The 19,236-nt window shown below is 44.3% G+C and overlaps 1 protein-coding gene across 2 annotated transcripts in view; it reads right to left on the reverse strand.

The window, feature by feature from the left end:
- The window catches only part of ME2 (malic enzyme 2), a 46,014-nt gene that overhangs the window by 7,410 nt on the left and 19,368 nt on the right, over window positions 1-19,236 (reverse strand). For both annotated transcript variants that reach the window (XM_087958678.1, XM_087958680.1), the window contains exons 2-12: window positions 17,936-18,057; window positions 16,042-16,175; window positions 12,294-12,443; window positions 8,811-8,886; window positions 8,467-8,628; window positions 6,322-6,425; window positions 5,037-5,146; window positions 4,810-4,907; window positions 2,074-2,187; window positions 1,862-1,976; window positions 1,170-1,312 (exon numbers count right to left, since the gene is read on the reverse strand). In XM_087958678.1, coding sequence (XP_087814804.1) covers window positions 1,170-1,312; window positions 1,862-1,976; window positions 2,074-2,187; window positions 4,810-4,907; window positions 5,037-5,146; window positions 6,322-6,425; window positions 8,467-8,628; window positions 8,811-8,886; window positions 12,294-12,443; window positions 16,042-16,175; window positions 17,936-18,043 — 1,314 coding nt within the window. In that variant the 5' untranslated portion in view covers window positions 18,044-18,057. The remainder of the gene's footprint in view (window positions 1-1,169; window positions 1,313-1,861; window positions 1,977-2,073; window positions 2,188-4,809; window positions 4,908-5,036; window positions 5,147-6,321; window positions 6,426-8,466; window positions 8,629-8,810; window positions 8,887-12,293; window positions 12,444-16,041; window positions 16,176-17,935; window positions 18,058-19,236) is intronic.

Here is a 19,236-nt window from a genome sequence, read left to right on the forward strand (position 1 = left end):
CAGAGCTTTCTTATCACCTACAGAGGCCTTCAGGAAAGCCTTGGCAGCCTTGTCAGCTGCAGAAGAAATGGGCCAGTATGGCAGGTGTCGGGGTGTGTGAGGTCTGGCTACAACTGTCCAAAGGTAAGTAGTAAGGCAGCTTCACACACACCCCACCTAGCTTAATTTTTACCTGTGCACTCGAGTGGCCGGGATCTTAATTAGGGCTTATTTTGGAGGGTAGGGCTTATATTGGACACACGTGCAAAAAAAAAATCAAGCTAGGACTTACTTTCAGGGTAGGTCGTATTTTCGGGAAAACAGGGTATCCGTATCATGAGCTCTCCCCAGATCATTATGAAGAGAGCAATTCAATCACAGAGAGGACTTTGAAGGAAGCAGCTCCAACAAGTGAGCCAAGCTGCGAAGCCCATTAGAAGAAACATCATGCTTGTTTGTTCAGAACTCACACAGACTGGGTAAAACCAGGTTTAATAGCAGTAACTGTGAGAGGGATCTCGGAGTCTTAGTGGACAACCAATTAAATATCAGCCAAAAGTGTAAGCGACAGCCAAAAAAGTCAATGCAATCCTAAGTTGCATGGACAGAAGAATACAATTAAAATCAAGGGAGGTAATAATACCACTCTATAAAGCCTTAGTAAGACCACACCTAAAGTACTGCATCCAGTTTTGGTCACCACACTACAAAAGAGATGTTGAGACTCTAGAAAAAATACAGAGAAGAGCAACCAGGATGATTAGGGGATTGGAGGATGAAATATACAATGAACGGTTACAGGAACTGGGCATGGCTAGTCTAGAGAAGAGAAGGACCAGAGAAGACATGATAGCAGTCTTCCAATATCTCAGAGGCTGCCACAGAGAGGAAGGGGTCAAGCTATTTTCCAAAGCACCCGAAGGCCAGACAAGGAATAATGGATGGAAACTGAACAAGGAGAGGTTCAACCTGGAAATAAGGAGAAATTTTCTGAGAACAATCAACCAATGGAACAGAAGTTGCCTTCAGAAGTTGTGGGAGCTTCATCCCTGGAGGCTTTCAAGAAGAGATTGGACTGCCATCTGTCAGAAATGGCGTAGGGTCTCCTGCTTGGGCAGGGGGTTGGACTAGGTGACCTACAAGGTCCCTTCCAACTCTGTTAATTTGTTAATATAAGAATGTTTGCTTACCTCTGTTAGTGTGTATGCCTCCTCGGCTGTACATTCTGCTTTCGCAGTAGGGTTACTCAATGCAAAGATGATGGGTCTCTGATTAATGTCGGCCATCGCTTTGATGATATCGTGAGAAAACAGCCGCCCAGCCCCGGCAACTCCTGAAAGTGTAAATAAGACCATGGCTCAAAGAAAATATTCCAAATATTTCTTAGGCAGGTGGGGCAAGAGCCTTCCTAACAGTGTGACAATCTCTGGGGTCCTGCAGTTTTGAGAAATTTGGACAGAGTGTGGCCACTGCGGGAACATTTTGCAATGAAGCAACACACTTTGCCTGAATTGTGTGCAAGTTCCTACTTGTTCTACTACTAGTGGAAAGAAAGAATAAAGTGAAAAGAACTCGATTTTTCTACAGCCAGCAAGGCTCTAGACCAGTGTTTTTTCAAACTTGGCCAGATTACAATGTGTGGACATCAATTCCTAGAATTCGCTAGCCAGGACTTCAACTGGACTTGGGTGGACTTCAACTCCCAGAATTCCCTAGTCAGCCGTGTTGGCTGGGGGATTCTGGGAATTGAAGTCCAGACATCTTAAACTTGCCAAGTTTGAAAAACATTGCTTCAGACATTTGGAAATTCCAATCTCAGCAATGTAGTAGAAGCAGCAGCAAAAAAAAGTTGACTAATTTAGGAATTGTCTGAAATTCTCACCAATAATGGCCGAAGGCTGAAGAACCCTCACTGCATCCAAGAAAGATTTTGGTATGTTCCCTGGAGCTGGATGAGTAAAGGGCTCCTGGTTAACATCAATCTTTTCCGCCCGGCCCTAGAAGATGACAAAATAAAGAACAACTGCTTGGAAAACCTAAACCAACATGGATCTAACATTGCATTGGGTCTTTCCAAACTCATGGGCACCGTACCTTTATCAATAAGCCGTCTTTATCAAACATCCAAATTTTATCGTAAGCTTCTTCTGTAGAAAGGCCATTTTCCACCATAGCCATGACGATGAGATTTGCAATACCAAGGGCAGCCTGATGGAGGAGACAAAGAATAGGAAAAGCATGGTTTGGCAGAGCTGGGTTGGCAACAATAAAGGAGTTTAGAATTCAGTTTCCAGAGGAGACAGAAACAATCGTTAAAGAAAGAAAAAATAACACTTGGCATATCTCTCTAATGGTTTTTTATACGCCAGTGATGGCGAACCTTTTAGAGACCAAGTGCCCAAACTGCAACTCCACTTAGTGATTGCAAACTGCCAACAGGGCAATTTAACCTGAATACTGAGGTTTTACTACCTAAAATAATGATAAACAAGGCAGAGTTCAGCTAATGGTTCTAAGAAAAAACGTGATAAATGCACTTTTATGCCCCTTCATTTTTTTGTGCTTTTGAAATATTTAGAATGTAAAATATTTTGAAATATTTCATTGTTTAGCAACAATAAAAAAACTTTTGTAATATAATTTCTTTCCCTCTCCTGTCTCTCTCTTTCTCTCTCTCTGGTTCCTTCCCTTTCTTTCTCTCTCTTTTCCTCCCTCCCTCCCTCCCTCCCTCTCTCTTCCCCCCCTTCTCTTTTTTTCCCTTCCTTTCGCTATTACTCTCCCTTTTTGTTTCTCGCTCTCTCTTTCTCTTTCTCTCTCTCTCCCTCTGGGGAAGGAAGGAACCCGTGAACTGGTGCCGGGTGGTGGGAATCTGATGTTTGGAGGCCAACGAGCCCAGGAGCAGCGCGCCGAAGACCATCTGGGAGGCAGGGAGGCAGGCCATCACAACACTGGCAGCTCTGCAGGAAAGGCGCATCGTAATGGGCTCCAGGAGTAGGGGACCCCATCTCCCCCATTGTGAAATGCGCTAAATTTCACTGTGGTGCGCAAGGCACTGTGAGAGCAGCAGGCAGGCCATGGAGGCAGCAACAGCAAATGTACTGCAACCAAGGCAGAATGCGTGCAAAGGCAAGTGCAAAAAATGCTACAGAGAAAAGCGATGGAACTGGGCTTGGGCGATGGCGCCAGGGGTGGGATTCTACCGGTTCTGTCCGGCTCTGTAAAACCGGTAGCTCTGAAGAGCAGCAGACACAGAACCGGTTCTGTGTCTGCTGCTGTTTTGGCCCACCCGCCTGCCCGGGCTCTTGCCTGTCCTTTATTTCCTGCTTTTTCAACCTCAGCTGCTTTGCGCGGCACAGGTGCAGTTGAAAAAGCAGGAAAAAAGGGCTTTTTCAACTGCTGCGCACCCGCGCGCAGCGCTACTCAGCTGTCCGGGCTGTTCAGCATGCTGTAATGTGGACACCTGCGCAGGTAAATCCAGCAAAAAAAAAAAAACCACTGAAAACTGCAGGTGTGTGACTGCAGGACACAGCAAATGGTTGTAAATGCAAACCAGTTGCTAAACACCCAAAATACTGTCATGTGATTATGGGGGAGGGAGGCAGCCACCCAAACTTTGAACAGTCACTAAGTGACCGGTGATTGAGCACGGACTACCTCTACTGTTCAAAAAGCTGAATAAAATAATATGATGATAAGTTATTTAAAATGATACATCTTGAAATGCTTTTGTCATGCCCCTGTTGGAATCTGATTCCGAGGGGGAGGCTGAGTAGCTGACAGGGATGGGAGTGTGGCTCCATTGGCTGTGGAAGAAACTGGGGAAGGGCACAGTCCGGCTGGGCAGAGCAGGGGAGAGGTAGAGCAAGGGAGAGGGAGTTTGAAGGAAGACCCAGGCCCACCCCATCTTCATCCTAGGAAGGAATGAAGAAGGGAGCAACGTGAGTTGCGTGGCTTACGGGGAAGGAAAGGGCCCTGATTCCCTTCATTAGCTGCAGCTGGGAACACAGTGTTTAAAAAGGGAGGTTGCGCACAGCAACTTGTTGGAAGCAAATCATGAGTTATCTTTTATTGTCAAGGCTTATCTGGGTTCCTGGTGTCTTCCCAACTGTGTGTGTTTTGTTGGCCTTTGAAGTTTGCAATTCCTTATCCTGCCCTGTTGTTAATTGCTGCAGCATGGTTTGTGTGGATTTCTATTTAAGTTTATATGTACTTTGTTTTCGGACTGAATTTCCTCCACTTAAAGACTATTCTTGGGAGAGTTTTTTCTCCAGCTGAAGGTAACTGGACATTGGGGGCAAAGTTGGAGGTATTAAAGGGACTTTTCTTACTTATGTGACTGTGTTGCCTTTGTGCCATGTCCCAGGTCATCACAGCTTTTTGGAAAGCATCTGGCTAAGTACTAAGGCTAGTGCCACATTTTTCACATGGGGGGGGGGGGGCAGGGGGACACTAATTCGAGACCCTTCTGAATTCAACAATGTAATTGGGGGCAGGGAGTTGGCACCCACAAAACAGAGTTTAAGGGTGGACATGTGGCTCTGGGTTGCCAAATCCCCAACCCTGCAATGCCATCTAAGGCAATGTTTTTTGAACTTGGCAACTTTAAGAGGTGTGGACTTCAACTCCCAGAATTCCCCAGCCAGCATGCTTTAAAGTAAACGCTCTTCAAGGGTAAACCTTGCACAGAGGGCATTGCATCTAGCCGTAACCTATCCTCAGTATAGAATGCTCTGATTGGTTCAACAACTGTTCATATCTGACAACTAAATGCAAACCACAAAGGCCCAAATTTATTGCAGCAGTCTTAATGCAAACAAGTGCACAACTCACTTCTCCTGCTCCAAGGAAGAGGATCCGGTGCTCGGTGAGGGGTTTTGCAATGACTTTCTGTGCTGTCAATAATCCAGCCAAAGCAACTGCCGCAGTCCCTAAGAAAGAACACACAATTTCTCAGGGGAGAAAAGGATCCACATAGAAGCAAAACAAACCCACCAACAAACCCAGAGCCCAAAGGGGCACATGGGGAATATGTTGAAAGGCCGGGGTTGATTGCTCACCTTGTATGTCATCATTGAAAGTGCAATATTTTTCTCGGTATTTCCTCAAAAAGCGGAAGGCATTATGGTTGCCAAAGTCTTCAAACTGAATGAGGGTGTTTTGGCCGTACCTGGAAGGCACAGGTAGAACTATCAAATGAACAGCAAAGCATTCTAGCCATCCATGAAGATTCTGCACACCTCTGTAATTTACCCTTTCCCTAACCCTTACTGTAACTCTAACCCTAACCCTTACTCTAATCCTTACCCTAACTCTCTTTCCCTAACTCTTATTCTAATCCTAACCCTTACTCTCTTACCCTAACTCTCTTTCCCTAACCCCAAGTCTTACTCTAACCCTTACCCTAACTCTAACCTTTACTCTAATCTTTACTCTAACCTTTACTCTAACTCTAACCTTAACTCTAACCTTAACTCTAACCCTAACTCTAACTCTAACTCTAATCCTTTCCCTAACCCTAACCCTTACTCCAACCCTTACCCTAACTCTAACCTTTACTCTAATCTTTACTCTAACTTTTACTCTAACTCTAACCTTTACTCTAACCTTAACTCTAACCCTAACTCTAACTCTAATCCTTTCCCTAACCCTAACCCTTACTCTAACCCTTACCCTAACTCTAACCTTTACTCTAATCTTTACTCTAACTCTCTTTACTCTAACCTTAACTCTAACCCTAACTCTAACTCTAATCCTTTCCCTAACCCTAACCTTTACTCTAACTCTAACCTTTACTCTAACCCTAACCCTCACCCTAATTCTTATTCTAACTCTAACCCTTACTCTAATCTTTACTAACTCTCTTTACTCTAACCTTAACTCTAACCCTAACTCTAACTCTAATCCTTTCCCTAACCCTAACCTTTACTCTAACTCTAACCTTTACTCTAACCCTAACTCTCACCCTAATTCTTATTCTAACTCTAACCCTTACTCTAACTATAACCTTAGTCCTTTCTCTCCCTAACCCTTACTAACTCTAACCTTTGCCCTTACCCTAACTCTAACCCTTTCCCTAACTCTTTCCCCAACCCCAACCCTAACCCACTGCTAAATTTCAGCTGTGTAGTTAAAAAAAAAAAAAAGCCCCCTGGCCCACAAAAGGGGAGTTTGTGACCGTATTCATCTGATGGGATGCCAGCCGTCAATCTCATCTTTGCTAAACAGATCCTCTCTGACCCATTGAAGTCTTCTTGGACGTACAGGAAAGGCTGTCTTGTTGACATGCACAAAATGCACAAACTCTTTCCGTGCTTGCAAGGGAATAAGGCTCAGGATTTATACCTGCCTACAATGGCTTCCATGAATTCATCGATGAGTTCATCATAAACCTGAGAGCGGTCTCGTTTCTGATACAATCCCATATAAAATGGGTCTTCCAAAAGCGTCTAGGAAAACAGGGGGGAAAAAAAAAAACCAAAGCAAAGTCACCAAACGTATCTCCAACACTGAATTATATTCTGCCGCTCCTTGGAAACACGGATATTTGCAGGACATACTGAGAAGCCTTTCCCTGCACAGAAAGTCCTTGACTGATGAGCACAATTGAGGCTGGAATTCTGGTCGCTAATCGAGGCAGTCATGAAGGGAGTCATCGCCTGATCAGACCCGGTTTTACCTTATTTTTACTGGGGTTATTAAAAGAATCACTGAGGCTGTTAAGCGAATCATGTGGCTGTTAAGTAAATCATGCAATCGTCAAGCAAATCTGATTCCCTATTCCGACCTGGTTCCCCAAAACTCTCTATCGTTAAATAAATGTTCCCTTTATTAAGAGCGCCAACAGCCCCGGCAAAAAAGTTTCTCTCTTTCTCACCGCAGGCTAGCAAGTCTGTCCAGCAGGGAGATGAATAGTTGTCTGCCCCATCTATTCATCTCCACCCCCTGCCTTTTATCCCCAGAGCTAGGGTGGGGCTTCACTAGCAATAGTAGCTCTTCCATCCCAAGGACCGGCCCATAGATTTCCACTGCTCTCCTCTCTTCTGCATATCCGCGTGTCAGGCACCGGACAGAGCTGTTCCTCCTCTTCTTCATCAGCCACCTCCAGACCTGAGGGCTGTTGACTCTCCCATATGAGAGCTGAAAGACACCTCTTTCTCTCTCTCTCTCTACCAGCTCCATTCCTTCTTCCCCTCAGAACTCTCAGCTTGTCCTGACTCCCAATGCCGCTCGCTCATCTGATTTGGCTGCTGGAGGGGCCGGCAGCCGACAGGCCACAACCTTCCCCCAATTGAGTTTGCTTCTTGGAAACCTGCTGGGAAAGTCGCAATTGTGATCCCGTGACCCTGGGATGTTTGCAAACCCTTGAATTGTGATCATGTGACCAAGTGGGTGATACAACGCGGTAACTTCGAGGATGGGTTGTAAATCACTTTTTTGGAGGCCATCATACCTTTGGACCATCGTTAAAACAAAGGGTCGTAAGTCAAGGATTACTTGTCATGGAATTTTAAAAACTTAGTAAATCTATCAAAAATACAACCACAATTTGAGCCCAACATTTCTGTTGTTGAGTGAGTTCAACATTTGTTAAGTGAGTTTTGCCCCATTTTACGACCTTTCTTGCCACAGTTGTGAAGCGGATCGCTGAAATCGATAAAGTTAGTAACATGGCTGTTAAAGTGAATCTGGATTTCCCCATTGACTTTGCTTGTCAGAAGTTCGCAAATGGGGATTACATGACTTTGGGACACAGCAACCGTCATAAATATGAGTCAGTTGCCAAGCATCTGAATTCTGATCATGTGACTAAGGGGGCCCTGAAAGGCCATAACTGTGAAAAAGGGTTCTAAGTCACTGTTTTCAATGCCGTTGTAAGTTTCAATGGTCACTAAATGAATGCTTGTAAGTCAAGGACTACCTGTAGTAGCAAGAGTTGGAAGGAACCTTCCAGGTCATCTAGCCAAACTACCACTCTGTGGCAGCTCACCCAGGGGTGGGATTCTACCAGTTCGGACTGGTTCAGGCAAACCAGATGTTAAATTTACATCTGGTTTGCTGAACCAGTAGTTGAACTGACTGGTTGGCCCCGCCCACCCCGCACTATCCCTCCTAGGAGTCTCCATGGGGCCCGTTTTGGATGCAGGTAAGTGCAAGGGCCATGCAGAAGCTCTGGGAGGACAAAAAAACGGGCCAAACCGGAAGTTCCAGAATTCCGGAAACACGCCTGTTTCCGGCTTCCGGAGGCCTTCGGGATGCCATTTTAGCCTCCCAGAGGCCCAAGGGAAGCCTCAGGACTCTGGGAAAGGCGAAAAATGGCCCTCCTGGAAGTTCCGGCAGGCCACGCCCACCATGGCCACGCCCACCCAGCAACCAGGCAGGGAAACAAGTTGCTGGGATTTTTGAATCCCATCCCTGATCTCACCCCACCAATGAATACCACCGACAAGCAACTAGTATCTCATGGCTGTTGAAAACGTAACAACTTACCTGATTGTCAGTTCCAACATCAATACATACAGGAAGGCACTTGTCAGGTCTTATTCCAGCACAGGCGGTGTATAAACACAGTTTGCCAACTGGAATTCCCATTCCATATACCCCCAGATCCCCAAGGCCCAAGATACGTTCTCCATCTGTGACGACAACAGCCTTGAAGGACAAAAAAGTGGATAGGGAACTGCATCAGATCACATGAAGAAGGAAAGACAACGTGACAAAGAATTCATAGTTTAGCTTGCGAGCATACCCCCTATCTATTTGTTAGCTGGACTCAAGGAAGTCTATCTGGTAATATAGAAAGTCGACATGAAAGAAGAAAACACCGTCAGTACCTTCACATCATTCTCTGGCCAGTTGTTTACCACAGATCGGATGTGGCCTTTATCTGTTATGGCAATGTACAGTCCTCTGCAAAGACATCAAGGCAGAAATGCAAGAGTCAACCTGGTATACACTCTCCTTCTTATTCATTTTAAGATAGTCCTTGAAGTCTATATCTGTTCTGACCCACGTCCTTTTCTGACAAATCAAACACAATCCAAAAGGAACAGAAACCTTGTAATGCTTTTACAAAAAAATCAGCTGTGATAAACACAAGCCTTGCCAAACTGTGCGAGACTTGCCAAAAGATAACAGACAAGAAATAATTTGCAATACAAAAATGTTCAAATACAAACTCAGGATACTGGAATGTCCACAAGGCTGGGGTTTCAAAACGTCTTTGCCTTCTGCAAAGAAGGTTAGTTTCCCAGCTGGCTTTTATCTTCTTGAAGGAGGGGCCATTACCTTGCAGCCTTACTCCCGAGTCACCCATGCTGTTGTAATTGCTCTTTCCTACGAGCAGCCCTGCATGCATAGGCTCCTTGGGCATAGGCTCCTTGGGCATAGGCTCCTTGGGCACCATCTCATTGCTGCTGCCAGCCCCCACAATCTCTGAAGGCAGCAGTCCACTCCCTAATGGTCCTGGCCCCTCATCTGAGTCTTCACTCTCCTCGGCTGTCCACACCTGCGGCCGGCTAACCATAACAATATCACTATTCAGAGCTTACAGAATCTGTAAAAGCAACATTTATCTGATTTTAACATTCACATCTACTTAATTTTGTGAAATGAAGCAGGAAAAAAAATGTCTCTGAACAACTAATAATAAGGAATAAGTACAATTTGGGAAGGAGGAAGATTCAAAATACTTGACCGGAAGGTGGGAAGATTCAGCTTGCCCGCCCTCCCCCCCCCATGGTCAGTGAAATTCACAGAACTTCCCAAGATGGACAAACTGACTCCTTTGATTAAAGGACAATACAGGTAGTCCTCAACTTATGGCCACAATTGAGCCCCAAACTTCTGTTGCTAAGTGAGAAATTTGTTAAGAGAAATTTGCTCCATTTTATGACTTTTCCTGTCACATTTGTTAAGCTGTTAACAAACTGCAGTTGTCAAATTTAGTAACACGGGTTCTTAAGTGATTCTGGCTTCCCCACTGCTCGTCAGAAGGTCGCAAAAGGGAGTCACGTGACCCTGGGACATTGCAGCCGTCATAAATATGAGTAATTTTATTTAGAAGGTTTAATAGGACCCCCTCTCTTTCTAATTTACATAAATGACCTTTGCGATCATGTTAAAAGAAACCGCATCCTCTCTGTTGATAACGTAAAACTATTTAACATCCCTGACAATACTGCTGCCTTACAAAGCAACCCTGACTATGTGTCAGAATAGTTGAACAATTGGCAACTTCAAATCTCAAACTACAAATGCTCTGCCTTACACATTGGCAACACAAATCAGAACACTAAATACAAACTGGGTGGACACGACCACATAGAGCACCCTCACTCTGTCGAGGAGCTAGGAGTACTTATCTCAAACGAACTAAGCCCCAGAGCTCACTGTAACAGCATTGCCAAAAAGGCATTAAGCATCGTTAACCTAATTTTGCGAAGCTTCTTCTCCGTAACATCGAACTGCAAACCAGGGCACACAAAACCCTCGCCAAGCCAATTCTCGAATAGAGTTCATCTGCCCGGAATTCACACTGTGTAACGGACATTAATACAATTGAGCAAGTCCAGAGGTATATGAGAAGAGTACTCCACTCACAGTGGTGGAATTCAATTTTTTTTACTGCCGATTCTGTGGGCGTAGCTTGGTGGGCGTGGCATGGCTTAGTGGGCATGGCAGGAGGATATTGCAAAATCCCCATTCCCTCCCCACTCCTAGAGGAAGGATACTGCAAAATCCCATTCCTCCCCACCCCATTAACCTGCTTTCCAGCTCCATTCTCCTTTGCAGGGCAACAAAAGAAGACCCAGCTGATCAGCTGGGACTCGCGAGGCAGAGAATAGATGGGGGCGGGGCCAGACAGAGGTGGTATTTGCTGGTTCTCCGAACTACTCAACATTTCTGTTACCAGTTCTCCAGAACTGGTCAGAACCTGCTGAATACCACTTCTGACTCCACTCCTCAGCTCACGATAGAATACCTTATGGCACCAGGCTTCAAATTTTGGACCTAGACAACTTAGAACTACGACGCCTACGGTCTGACGTACGCTTAGTACACAAAATTGTCTGCTACAATGTCCTACCTGTCAATGACTACTTCAGCTTCAACCACAATAACACTCAGGCAAACAATAGATACAAACTCAAAGTAAACTGCTCCAAACTCGACTGAAAAAAAATACGACTTCAGCAACAGAGTGGTCAATGCCTGGAACTCACTACCTGACTCTGTTGTTACATCCTCAAACCCCCAAAACTTTAGGTACCGTGGACCTCACTCCATTTCTAAGAGGTCTGTAAGGGCGCATGCATAAGCGCACCAGCGTGCCTACCGCCCCTGTCCTACTGTTGCCATTTATCCATTTATTCATACTCATTTATTAAGTATTATGATACCTTTTATACTTATATGTTTATAAGTTATATTCATACTTATACTTGTTTCTCTCATACATGCTTGACAAACTAAATACCGTATATACTCGAGTATAAGTCGACCCGAATATAAGCCGAGGCACCTAATTTTACACAAAAAACTGGGAAAACTTATTGACTCGAGTATAAGCCGAGGGTGGGAAATGCAGCAGCTACTGGTAAATTTCAAAAATAAAAATAATTAATTTGGGAAACGATCTCACTATCATGAAAGGTTTAATTGATTCACTAACCCAAAAGAAGAAGATGATGATGACAGCGGGAGGCAGGAGTCACTCTCTTCCCCTCCCTCGGAGGCCCCCTGAGTCAGGAGTCACTACTGCCGGCGCGGCCCCAGTCCCGCCGCCTCGGGAAGGGAAAGGCAAAGCGCTTTTTGCCTTTCCCTTCCCGGCTGGGGCTGTTGGGAGTCGCTGCCGCCGGAGGCCGCGACTCCACACCATTTTTTTTTCAGAGGGGAATCTGACTCGAGTATAAGCCGAGGGGGATTTTTTCAGCACAAAAAATGGGCTGAAAAACTAGGCTTATACTCGAGTATATACAGTAAATAAAATAAATAAAAAAATATATAGCCCCGAGTTAACAACTCCCTGGAAGGTAGAAAATAGAAAATGGATTCTGAATGGAAACAAAACATGTGTGAAGAAGAAGAAAAGAAGAACAATAAGACAAGAGAAAGGGAAATTTTTAATGTCACTATCAATTCTTTGGGATTCTTTGCCTGCAGTCAGCAGAAATAGTGCTTTACTAAGGAATACCAGCTTAATAAATAATGTACATAAAATTAAAAAGAATAGCGGGTCTGCAATTGAGTTTTCAGAATGAAAGAGCAGAAACATTCGTGACAATTAGGTAAAGAAATCATAAGGCTGTCCTTACTTTGGTCTTCTAAAAATATGCCCATACTGGGAACATGCAAGGCCTACTGTTGGTGTATAGACAATCGGCATTAATTGTTCGATATCATCTTGTAGGATCCTGTAGAACAGCTTCTCGTTTCTTTCCTGGATTCCCATCACGTAGATGTACCTACGAGCAGAGAAGTGGAGAAACAATTTGAAATGTGTGTGCTTATATATTTAGCTCTTTTGGGAGGGGGAGAGATCTCAACCCTCAAGCACAGTATTGGCTTTCTGTCACCTATCCATTTTTATTTCCTAAATGGCTGACTGAGAAGAAAAACATCTTTAAGAAAAAAAAACAAAGGAAGTCCAAAGGTGCTTTTTTTTCCCCCAAGAGGCAACCGGATTTACTTGTTTTGCTTTGAAGAGTTTCGCTTCTCACCCAAGAGGCTTTTTGGATGAGAAGCGAAAAGTCTTCAAAGTGAAACAAGGAAGTCCAGTTGCCTCTTGGAAAAAAGCACCTTTGGGACAACCATGACCTGAATGACTGAGAATCTCCATAGTGTCAGGATTCCGGCAGTGACCTTAATTAAATCATGAGTCTCGAGCCAAACTTCCAAAACTTCAAAGGTTTTATTGGGAGTTAACATGTCCAGCACTGCCTGGGTGTAGCCGACTCTGAGACACATCATTCATTTTCACCCTGGTTTTCCCTCCACCCCCTGGGTGTATCGTAATTCCTATTCTCCAATGGGACACATCCATAGCTAAGAGTCATCAATCATGCTCTCCAATTAGAATTTTGCGTGGCAGAAGCTTCAGTCCCACCTATTTACTGTCTTTGAAAACATTTATGGAATGCAAGCTGCCCACTACTCCCCCCTCCATTTCTGTTGGCAACTCTAAAAAGACCAAAGAAATATTTTATGAGTTGACACATAGATAAGGAAGCAATGCAAATAAAATGAACATCCACCAAAAAATAATTTTATGTGCGTATAATGTAATAAAGCCTGATGTCATTTTTGGCTTTCTGAAGAGAACAGGGGTGTCAAACTCAAAGGCCGACAGCCAAACCTGGCCAGCGGGGTGCGTAGATCTGGTCCGCGGGGTACTTAGATCTGGCCCGCGGGGTGCTTAGATCTGGTCCTCAGGGCCCCCCTGGAAACAGCAAAGGACCAGGCCACAGTGCCTCTGCCACCCAGGCCTCCCAGGCTCTGTTTCCGGCAGCAACGGTCTCCTGCAGCCCTCTGCCAACGAAAATGGAGCTCATGGGGGCTGTGTGCAGAGAAGAAAAGATGGGAAGAGAACAAGGAAGGAAAGATAAGGAAAGAGGAGAAGGAAGAAGAAAGGAGAATGAAGAGGAAAGGAAAAAGAACAGAAGGAAGGAAGGAAGGAAGGAAGGAAGGAAGGAAGGAAGGAAGGAAGGAAGGAAGGAAGGAAGGAAGGAAGGAAGGAAGGAAGGAAGGAAGGAAGGAAGGAAGGAAGGAAGGAAGGAAGGTTATAATGAGAGTGAAGGAGGGTCTGAGGGAAGTCCTGCCTTAGCACTTGGCCACCACAGGTGCCCCTGACACAAGTGATGTCGAGCTGGCCACGCCCACTCTGCCATGCCCACCCCAAGGTCAAACACAAGTCTGATGCGGCCCTCAATGAAATCAAGTTTGACTCCGCTGCTCTAGAATCTGGTAGGGCAAATGTGAAGGAAGTAATCTGCCTCTGGCTACACAGGGTGAAGCATAAAGAAAGACAGGCAAATGAAAGTCTCTGTGGAAAACAAAGCAGGTGACAAGAGCTATTTTTAATACAGAATGCACATTCTAATGAATGCCAGTTTCAGATTCCATATTCCGCATTACAGGCAAACCGGCTGCAAACATTAGTTCTTGTGTATATAGTAGGTGGTTATGAAAATGACCTTGGTCTACGGACAGAACATTGTGCGTAGTTATTCAGAAATAAATGCCAAGAATCTCAATTTACTCCCCATTAAAAACAGGGCCTGGATTAGACTGCAGAAATCTTTGCATCAGGAGAGGGGGGGAAAATGAATGCAAGCCCGATTAGTCAACATTTGTACAATGGGGACTGCGTTCTGTTGATAAGTCTGGCCACATGACACTTTACGGTCTATTAACCAGCCTTCAGTTACTCCAACCAGTAAGATTATGTATTAACGCTCAAGTCATAAAATATCTTTCCAGCCAAGAAGGAAAAACAGATGCTTAAAGTGAAGACTGCAGTGACTTAGAAAGACACTATACAACAAGGGTCTTCAAACTTGGCAAATTTAAGACTCCCAGAATTCCTGAGCTAACATGACTGGAGGAGGAATTCTGGGAGTTGAAGTCCACAAGTCTTAAAACTGTCAAGTTTGAAGACCCCTGCTATACAACATAGAGTTATCTTGAAGTAAGATGGGCAGGCTATCAGTTTTATAAACAAACAAACATAGATGGATAATACATATGTATGTACAGGCACACACATATATACATATACACCTAAATTTTCAGCCATACTGGGGGATAATTCTGGAAAAATAATTAGATTTTCTTTTTTTCCAACCTTTATTATTTTTATAAATAAACTCAAGGTGACGAACATGTCTAATATTCTCCTCCTATCTTCCTCACACAAATAACACCATGAGGTAGACTGGGCTGAGAGAGAGTGACCCAAAGACACCGAGCTGGCTTATGAGCCTAGGGTGGAACTAGAACTCGCTATCTCCTGGTGATTGGTCCAAGTCACTCAGCTGGCTCTCAGGCCTGCTGGGACTAGAACTCATTGTCTCCTTATGATTGGCTCAAAATTACCTATTGGGCTTTCAAACCTACTGGGATTAGAACTCACAGTCTCTTAATAATTGGCCCAAGGTCACCCAGCTGGCTTTCAGGCCTAAGGCGGGACTAGAACATCCAGCCTCCTAAGTTTCTATCCTGCTACCCTAAAAACCAGACCAAACTTTCAGGACCTCACCCAGAACTAAACCTACCCCAAGGTACCCATACAGGGCCGAATTTATTTTTAAAAATAATATTAAAATGAAATTGCCTTTGAATTTTGGTAAGGTGATCCTGGAAGAAATTGCAAATACAGGATCGGGAGTGCTGAAAATAGCCCGCCAACCCAGCTCCATTGTATTACAATAGAGAACAAAACCCAAATTCTGAGAATATTCTGAAAATAGGAAAGAATGGAAGAGATGGCTTGCAAAAAAAAATAAGATATAGAGATAAGGGGCACGAGTGCATTTGGTCCCTTCTGAAGGACAATTCTGTCAGAATATTCATGAACTGGCAGAGACATGGTAACAAGGTCAGCCAGTGAATAGGCATGGCAACAGATCAGCCAATGGAAGCTGAATTGGAAACTGAAACTGGAAGGAGCTTGGGCGTGGCTCTGTATTAAGATCTGAGCTCTAAGCCTGCAACTCTGAATCAAAACCGAAATTGTTTTCTCCTGTTCTCTCCCTCTGCTTGTGTTTTGCCTGTAACTGCTATCACGTTGGAAGAATCTGCTGTTGGTATTGTAAATTTACTTCATGTGTTATTATGTATATAAAGAAGTTAACGACTCCTGCTGAATCAGTTATCTGTGTGTGCTTTCTGGATTTGATTTCTGCAATAAACTCTGATAAATTCCAGCAACCAGCATTCCCCCCCTCCCTCTAGTGTGTCTGGGATATTTGCCACTGTGATTCTCCAAATCGTAACTGGAATTGAATATCAGCAAGCCAGAGAATAAGCTCCAAAAGAGAAACTTCTCCTCCAACGGGCTCTTACTTTTCTAAGGAATCCGTCATTTTTGCTACATTCTTGTGGAAACGTAACGCTTGGATGTCCTGCGTCTCAATCTTCGGGGGTAAGAGTCCTTGAAGCCCCAGCATCTGCCGTTCTTTCAAGGTAAAAGCCATACCCTGAAGAGCGATAACAAGAGGAAAAGATAAAATTAGCCCCAATTCCCGGTTTTGGAAAGCCCTTTGGCCAAACGATTTTAAGTGGGACCCTACCAGCTCTTCATCTGAAATATGATTACTTCCTTTGTCCTTAATCAAGACCAGAGGTAAGGAACCATAGATGCCTTATGACTTGACATGCATGGCTGGCTTGGGAATTCTGGGAGTTGAACTCCACAAATCATAAAAAACCCCATCATTCCCAACCCCTGATCCAGACCAACACCCTCTTCTTTGTTTTGTTCCTTTCATGTTATTTAATGTAGTTCATTTTCTTCCTATTCCACAGTTTAACTCAGGGGTCTTCAAACTTGGCAAGTTTAAGACTTGTGGACTTCAATTCCCAGAATTCCTCCTCCAGTCATGTTAGCTCAGGAATTCTGGGAGCTGAAAGCCACAAGTCTTAAACTTGCCAAGTTTGAAGACCCTTGGTTTAACTCGAGGACTACCTGCAAATCCCTTGTTACCCTTCTCCCTAGGGCTGCCATTCTTATCCCTGATATTCACTCAGCATTTTTCATCCTCTCATGCAGGAGTGGGAACTACGACCTTTCAATTACTTTTTGCTGGCATGCCGGCTCAGGAATTCTGGGAGTTGAAGTCCACAACTCATAAAGGGGCCAAAGTTCTCCCATGCTGGCTCAGGAATTCTGGGAGTTGAAGTCCACAAGTCATAAAGGGGCCATCGTTCCCCACTTCTGCTCTAATGGGTCAGTTTTGGTGAAAGAAACGCCCAATTGAGCCATCAAGCCACACATGGATTTTAGATACAAAGACACTTCTTTTTCTCACCAAAAGAATCTCAGGGAAGTGGTTGATCAAATATCTGTTCTTCTCTTACCTTTGCCTGGAAAAACTCCGATTTCTCCCCATTTTCCCTTTCTCTCACCACCCAAATGACCGAAACCCTGCTTATAGGCTGTGCTATTCTGTTGCATGATATTGTGTGTGAAACCGGCCAAACTGTAGCTTATTCAGCAATCCATGGTTAAACAAACTTTCTATAACATGACATGACACAAGCTTCATCAACTGCAGACTTAATTACCCTCCACACCATACACTAGGGCAGGGCTCTCCAACCTTAGCAACTTTAAGCCTGGCAGACTTCAAGTCCCAAAATCTATGGCCAGAGTTGAACAAGTCCGCCAGGCTTAAAGTTGCCAAGACCCTTGCAACTAGGGCCACAAAAAGAGATCCAATAATACAGCAAAAAGGGGACTACAATTGTCCGCATTGCAACTCTATAGTTACTAACCATCAACAAACTGTGGTCATTCTGGATCTGCTCAATATTCAGCTTCTCTCTCTGTCTCTCTTTTAATATCTGGCAATGCCCAATGTCTAAACACAAAGCCCTTGCAACAGTCTTCCGCTTTACTTTCAGCTTCACAATCCTAGTGCAAATTTAAGACATGGCGTACACAGGGGTGGGGTTCTATCGGTTCGGACCGGTTTGCACGAACCGGTAGTTCTGGTGATCATTTGGCCCCGCCCACCTGCCCTGCCCTAGTCTGTCCTTTATTTCCATGTTTTGCAGCTCAGCTGATTCGCACGGCAGAGCAACTGCCGCCACTCAGCTGTTTTACTCACCGCGGCTGCCGTAAAAGGTACGTATTAGAGCTGAAATGCTGAGTTTTCAAATGCTGTGCACTCACCAAACTGGTTGTTACACCGGTTGAATCCCACCCCTGGGCATACAACACACCCATGATACTAACCTTGTTTGTCCTGGGGTTAAGCATCAAAGGCTTCCCTTTTTCCCTCCTATGCATGCTACGATGTGCCAACGAGCAGGGGGAAACGGCTATTCTTAACCGGGAGAACATTATGTATAGTTTGCCTAGGAGAGGGGGGGAAAGAGGAAACGGAATAGCAAGCACTGTCTGTTTCAAAATGTAGAGATACAAGCAGGTGTATAAAAATAGCAAGGTTTTCCAATTTTCGTTAAACAGGATATTGCTGTTTGGAAAAAAAAAGATTGTTTATAAATAATACAAAGGGATATGCTATTATTCAAGGGAAGAAATCAATGTTAAGTCGTCTTTCCAGTAAAAGGCTTTCAGGTGGGTTTTATGGTATACTATTACGCTATGAAAAAACCTTCTGTTCTTTTGTTCTGTATTCTCTACCCCTGTGTTTCTCAAACTTGGGAATTTTAAGATGTGTGGACTTCAACTCCCAGAATTCCCCAGCCAATATGGCTGACTGAGGAATTCTGGGAGTGGATATCCACAAGTCTTAAAGTTGCCAAGTTTGGAGGTTCTTGCTCCAAGCCAATGTTTCATGCAGCAATTTGACATTTCTCAATCTAGGACGGCCCACATGAATTGTGGCATCAATATCTAGATTTCCCAAAAGTGCGTTGGGTGGAAATTCTGAGCTTTGCAAGGGCTGTGAACTTAGAGGTTTGCTTAGTTATGGATGGCTGATGAGATGCATGGAAGGTGATTGAGAAACACTGCTCTGCATACACAATGGAAGAAGGGTCTTCTTTTTTTCAAGAAGGAAATGAGAATGTCTCCTTCCATAGGTCCAGCCTTATCTGTGTGGACATGAAGTTCTCATTACAAGAGAGGTGTGTCAGTTAAGGCACGGAATGACCTTGGCCAACCATTAAAACTCCAACCAACTCAAGTTACAGGATTGCTGTTGTGGGGAAAATGTGGAGGAAGGGAATCTATCCACACTACCTTGAACTCCTGGATGAAAATAGGCATGCTATAAATTAAATAAATACTGCATAAAGTTATATGGTTGATGCTGTAAACAGCACTATAAAGGTGTTCAGAGGTTGCTTTCTCACTCTATTCCAATGGTCATTAGGAGGCTCATGAGTCACTTTTCAACATTCTTTGGACCTTTCCAAGAATGTGGCCTTGAAGAGTGTTGTATTGTACTTCCCAGGTAGAAACTGTGCCACAAGTGGCTGGGCACAGAGACACTGACAACTGTGGCCCAATTTATTTCAAAGGTGATAGGTTTGGGAAGGTTACTGTGCAACCCAAGATAACGGAACTGT

Source organism: Notechis scutatus, chromosome 2 (genome assembly GCF_049901735.1).
Source record: "Notechis scutatus isolate UNSWTSFEM ecotype Mainland chromosome 2, rNotScu1.2, whole genome shotgun sequence".
Taxonomy (NCBI): domain Eukaryota; kingdom Metazoa; phylum Chordata; class Lepidosauria; order Squamata; family Elapidae; genus Notechis; species Notechis scutatus.